The 6,555-nt window shown below is 27.7% G+C and overlaps 1 protein-coding gene across 1 annotated transcript in view; it reads left to right on the forward strand.

The window, feature by feature from the left end:
* The first annotated feature begins 1,283 nt into the window (after positions 1 to 1,283).
* Positions 1,284 to 6,555, forward strand: part of LOC105624327 (esterase FE4-like) — a 10,823-nt gene continuing 5,551 nt past the window's right edge. Inside the window, exons 1-2 of the mRNA XM_012205685.1 lie at positions 1,284 to 1,490; positions 5,976 to 6,310. Coding sequence (XP_012061075.1) covers positions 1,284 to 1,490; positions 5,976 to 6,310 — 542 coding nt within the window. The remainder of the gene's footprint in view (positions 1,491 to 5,975; positions 6,311 to 6,555) is intronic.

Consider the following 6,555-nt stretch of genomic DNA (forward strand, 5'->3'; position numbering starts at 1 on the left):
TGTGTGTGTGTGTGTGTGTGTGTGTGAGTGTGTGTGTATTTAAAAAATGCTAAATTAAAGAAAACATTAATCTTTTTTAAAGGAATTGTGACAACAACAATTTTCTTAAGTTTTAAAATCATAACAGAATTTACAATATGCATACATTTTAAAGCTTTGGTAGAAAAAAATCAATTTAAAATATTGCAGATATTAAATTAAATTTAATTAATTTTATAAATTTATATCAATTGAATTTTTTTTCTATTAACCTATCATTTTAGTGATTCTTAATTATGTTATCTTAAAACCAATGTAACGCTTGACATTTATAATTACAGATTGATCTCGTTGTATTTTGTCTCTCTTTCATCATTGATCTTGAAATTTTTTTTCTTTACATAACATTATTTTGCATTTACGGAAACCAGTTTCCTTATACGTGCTTGCGTATTCGTGCTTTGCCGCAACTAATAAGTCGCAACTAATAAGTTATCAATTTCTCAGATGTATAAGTACACATAATTTCACTTCTTTCATAATCATGTTTCCGACCATGAATTAAATTTAACGCATGTAAACGCCGTTCGGAACCAGTACTAAAATTATAGGTCCCATATGCTAGTAATTGAATAATCAGCGTGCGCGCATCACAAGTATATAAGAGATATAACACAGGCCACAGGCCTAACGTAAGAGGAAAAAGAAGCGTGTCAAACACGATCATTTCTACATTTCGAAATTTTTTTCCTATGAATATTTTATGTATTGTATTTACCTATCTATTCATGTACACATTACAAGCAATCAATTACAGTTTATTTTCTCTTGTATCAATAATTCGAGATAAAACATTATCATGAACTTTTAATATACAAATTGCTAATGTTAAAAAGAATGATATAAATCTATAAATTTTATCATTATGAAATCGGATTATTGTTGTATCACAGATAAAAGAAACTTTTTTTTACAAAAAATTATTTACAAAATTCAAGACTAATTATATAATGTATTTTATTATGTGTCATAACTGTTTTAATGTAACTAAATGCAATAGAAATTTTTATATAATAAATTAATTAATAAATTAATAAATGTAATATTATTTTTCAAACTTAATTATAATACAGTTATTTAGATTCATGGATTCTTATTTATATTTACATTTTTATTTGTATAGGTCTGCAATTTAGAAATTTTTTGTCTCACTTATTTGCACTTTGTAATTAATATTACATTGATTAATATTACACTGTCTACAGAAATCGTCGCGAAATTTCTTAGAGAAGAAAACGTTAAAAATGAGAGAATGTCGAAATAATATATTCATCCAACTGGGCCTTATTTGCATCTTCGTGTTTAATGTGGTCTGCGGTAACCCACCAATTGCAAAAACGTCGAATGGTACGTTATATGGAACAACAATGCCCACTCGACTTGGAAGAAATATTTATGCATTTCTGGGAATTCCCTATGCTGCACCGCCACTTCAGAAACTCAGATTCAAGGTAAATTTATCCTATTTCTTAGACGCAAGGTTAAGTGATTCCATCGAATTTGATTAAATTATAATCAAAATTCAGAATTTAAGTTTAAACATTTATTTTTATACACAGATGAGAAATAAATTATATTTCTGAAATAATCGACTAAAATCTGTAGACATATTTATAGCCAATTCAAAGTATACATATTTTTCATGAGTGAATATCTGCTTAACTATCTGCTTAAAATATTCTAACAGATAAATGTAGACTTGAGAATTTATTTTTGAAAGAAAATATATGCAATATAAATAAAAAAATAAGTTACTTATTTTAATAGCATAAAAGTGATTTAATAGCAATAAACTTGTGTGAGCCGATCACAGCTAAGTTTATTTATAGGTTACGGTTACGATTTACGATTTAGTAAAAAATATGAAATTAAAATCCGAAGGTAATTAATTAAATTTGCCTACAGTGTCCTTAATGATGTCTAATGGATTATACATCTCGTGTAATCATTTAAAAAGTTGCGTCAGAGACTTTCGCTGCAATTAGTATGCAACAATCACGCATCGTAATAGCAAAAATGTTCTTTTCCTTTAGAGTTTACGCATCGTATGTAGCTTTTTTTTTCCACGCAATTACGCGCCGTCGCTGTTGCAACTAATTTGAACCGACATTCGCCGACATTCCGTTTTCCTAAGTTAATTCTGAGATTGCACATGACATACTTTGTGTTCTTGTTTCGCGGAAGTGAAAAAACTGCGTTACAATCGAATAAACATTATAATTCTTTCCGAGCACGAATTCGCTATAAAGAAAGAACATCAGCCTCGAATTCCATCATCAGAATTATAAATACAGGATGCCACAAAATCACATTTTATTAACCGCTTTGTATTCTCATGTCGTTCTGTTGTTGCGAATGCATTTTGTGCATTGTTTATAGCTTTGCATGTGTTGCTTATATTATTAGAATATAATTTTGTATTGTAACATATAAAGTAGAAATTTTTAATTGTAATATGTAAAGTTTTGATTTAAATTGTATTTTTTGAAGATAATAATGAATAAATGATAGATTCAAATTTATTGATAAGGTAATCTAAGCATGCCTATATTTTATCAAATATTTATTATTTACAATTGGCAGACTGTTTGAAAATATTTGTAAAAGTAAATAAAAACTTATATTCAAGTTTGAAAGTTCTTTTGACACAAATCTTATCATATTAAAAAAAATGTTTTCAAAATTATTTTGCAATATACTTAAGATAATTTTTGTTTATCGCAAGCAGTTCAATATTAAACTTTTCTATCGGATAAAATACAGAATAGTGTCACTACAGAATCATCTTGTATTTAATTAAAAAGCAAAAATGAAGAAACATAATACAATAATTTAATTAAAATTTAATATTAAATAGTAAAGAAAATTAGTATAATTATGACTAAGAAAGTGGTAAAGTTGCTCAGTAAAGTTGGATACATTTCGCAATATATCAAGAAATTATGATGCGGAACTAATACTCGTTGGAATTTAATTTTCAATTCAAGCGAAACGTATCGTAGAAATCATATTAATCATATTTTGCTTATGTTAGATATTCTGCTGGTTAACTGCGTTTTATTTAACGAGAAATGTTTTTTATCTGATCTATCTATTTCATAATCATCTATAATCAATGATGTGTAATGTTATCTAATTTTGTAATTTTGTTATTTATGCAGTTTGATTTATTGTTGATATAAATTGATGTAAAATTAACATATCACAAGTGATGATGGAAATAAAATAAAATTAAATTACGTCAATCAATTTAAATTTACTGCTTAATAATCTTTGCTTTATAGTTTGAACGTGGAATGTCTATTTTCATTTTAACACAGTATATGCCGGTACTCTTCGTCCAAATGTAGAATCTTATTTATCGTTAGATTAATATTTTATTTGAGTTAAAAATTGTGATAGCATTGTATAAAAAATTACTATATATATATGTGTGATTGCTTTTCTGGTGTAAAAATATACACTATACTGCATATAAAAATTACATGGTTTAGCCGTTGAATAGCAAAATATTTAATGTAAAATATTATTAACATGATTGCATTCCTGCAATACGTCTCGCTTGAATTAAATTCCAACGATTATTAGTTCCACATTATGATTTTTTGATATATGATGTTATTCTTGATATTGCAAAGTATCATAAAGAGCAATTTTCTCAGTTGTCATAATTATACTAATTTTCTTTATTATTATACATTAAATTTTAATTAAATTATATTTTACATGGAAAATTAATCATACATGTAGTAAATACATTATAAGTTTTAACTTTTTAGATCTGCAGTGAGATGATTTAAGATACATTAAAACGGAAATTTAAGAAATTTTCATATCGTTTTCTTTCAAATCAATTCAACGCTAAAGTTTATCAAATTGGAAATGATTTCAAATTAATTATACAGAGCAAATTTAAATTTAGCAAACAGATTCACTCACCAATTGCTGCGAAGCTATATTCTGTATTTATTCTGATTTATTTCGATTTATTCTTCTCGATGTTCACAATGATTTGATCGGGATTTTTCTGTATTATTCAAATGACACTAATCCCGGATATATATATATATATACGAACGAACGAAGAAAACACGAAATATTTCAATTGCCGATTATTGTCGATTTAATTTATAGATCTGTTTTTTTTTGTAGCTGAATTATTATTATACACTTTCAGAATTTAAAGTAAGATAGGTATATATTTGATATTTGGCGGAAGCGAAAAAAGTTCTAGTGCAGGTATAAAAACAGACTTATGTCACAAAAGCGTTTCCGAAGTCGTGAGTTTGTTTTTTCCACGCAGTACTGCGCGAGTCAAATTTAAGGTTATCCGCATCGCGCAAATTAAACATGATTATCACTTCGCACGTCGATCGGGTACTATTTCTATCATGTTGACGAATATAATGTGAATAAGATTCTATGACAACGATCATTGCCATTCATTGATGAGTATGTCTGTAATATTAGCTACATAAATATTTGATTCGACGTATTGAACGTTCGATAGCGGATAATACGGTTATGTGGAATTTTTATAAATTGGTAAAACTGTCGCATCTCCGCATTTCCCTGATGCACTATGTTTACTTTTCAGATATTTCTCTATAATTTGTTCCGACAGATATTTTCTCTCAATCAATATATTATTCTAATTCCGATTATTTGTATAATTTTTATGTGACGTTGACACGAAACGGGCTAAAATAGTCGCGCGATGCAATCGATTTATGCAACTTACACAACTCATGCATGGTCGCACGGTGCATTTGATCAATATGTGTTTGTCGCGAACGACACCTTTGATAAAATACATGTCCGACAGCTCAAAGCACATTACCGGCATCTCGTAGATTCCCAAAAAGATTAGTTGTACGATCGACGCGATATATACTCACGAAGTAGCACGGAGTGATGAAGCAACGTCGTTTTCAGCACTAGCGTCATTCCGCGCATTGCGTCGTAAAAATTGAACTACTGGGAGGAACGGCGGAACTACCCTTGTTTGCACTGCCCTCCATTACCATTAGTGTCGCACATTTAAAGTAGAGTATTTTTTTTCAAATAATTTATGATAATTTTTCTAATAATTATTCATTTTAAAATTGGAAACAAGACCATTATTATGTTAAATACATTACTTTGAATGCGAAGCGCCACTACAGTCAGAATATTAAGATGTTGAACTATTATATATATTCATATAAATGAATTAATTTCAGAAATGATAATTGCCGATATGTTGTCGGACTTTCAACGCAGTTAATCTGAAATATTAATAATATTAATAATCCCCCAAATTTCCCAAAATTATTAATTTTATTATTATAATGATTATTAAATTATTATAATATATATATATATATATATATATATATTATTATTATAATTCTTATAACATAATTGTTAGATTATTATTATAATATTTGTATCGGTTTTTCTAATAGAGATTTTTTCGAGTAATTAAAAAATATTTCAAAGAAAAAATTATATTCATATTTTTAAGAAGAGTATAAATACTAATAAATACTAAAAAAATTTTAGATTTTTATAATTTTATAATATTTTCTGTATATATTTTATTTACATGTATTTATATCATCATAAATTATTAATAATTAAATTGTACTTATATAATTAAAAACATTCATTAATTTTTTGTATACAATTTTTATTAATTGCTACTTCTGCCTTATAAATAAGTTAGCAAACAATATTATTATAGCTATTAATAAAACACTTCCGGAAATTTGTTTTATTGCAACTGCAATCTCGAAGAATAATTTATACATATCGCTTTGTCATTTATCATTGATGTTATTATTAACAAGCCTCCGCTTAATCAAAGTTGCACAATCAGTTTTCAAATATCTAAATGGTTCAGATAACTTACAAATAATATACGCAAAATTAATTGCACAATATTTTTCTCAAAGCCACCGCAACCCCCAATCGCTTGGAATGGCACTCTACATGCTACAACTAACGCCGACATATGCACGCAACGAAACATATACGTCGATCAGAAGGAAATTGTCGGCAACGAGGATTGTCTTTACCTGAACGTCTACACGCCATGCATACAATGTACTGAGGAACACTCGAATTTAAATCATGATCCGGAACAACAGCGGCAAAAAGTCTTCGCCCGATTCCCAGTTATGATTTGGTTCCACGGTGGTGGATGGATTGCTGGTGCTGGTCACTCTGAATATTATGGGCCCAAATTCTTACTGGATTTTGATCTCGTCCTCGTCACCGTCAACTTCCGGTAATGAACTTGATAATTTAAGAGTCTGACGCTAGATAGATAAGATTAGATGTTTGGACTTTTCATTGGGCAATGTTATTTTTCATATGTGCAACTTTATTTTTTATATTATTTTATATATATATATATATATATATATATATATATATAATAGTAGTATAACTAATAGTACTTGTTCTTATGTAGTTAAACTTTTAAAAGTTTTTTAAAAGTTAAATTATTAGTTAATTTAAACGTAAAAAACG

The sequence above is a fragment of the Atta cephalotes genome (assembly GCF_000143395.1).
Source record: "Atta cephalotes unplaced genomic scaffold scaffold00075, whole genome shotgun sequence".
Taxonomy (NCBI): Eukaryota; Metazoa; Arthropoda; class Insecta; order Hymenoptera; family Formicidae; genus Atta; species Atta cephalotes.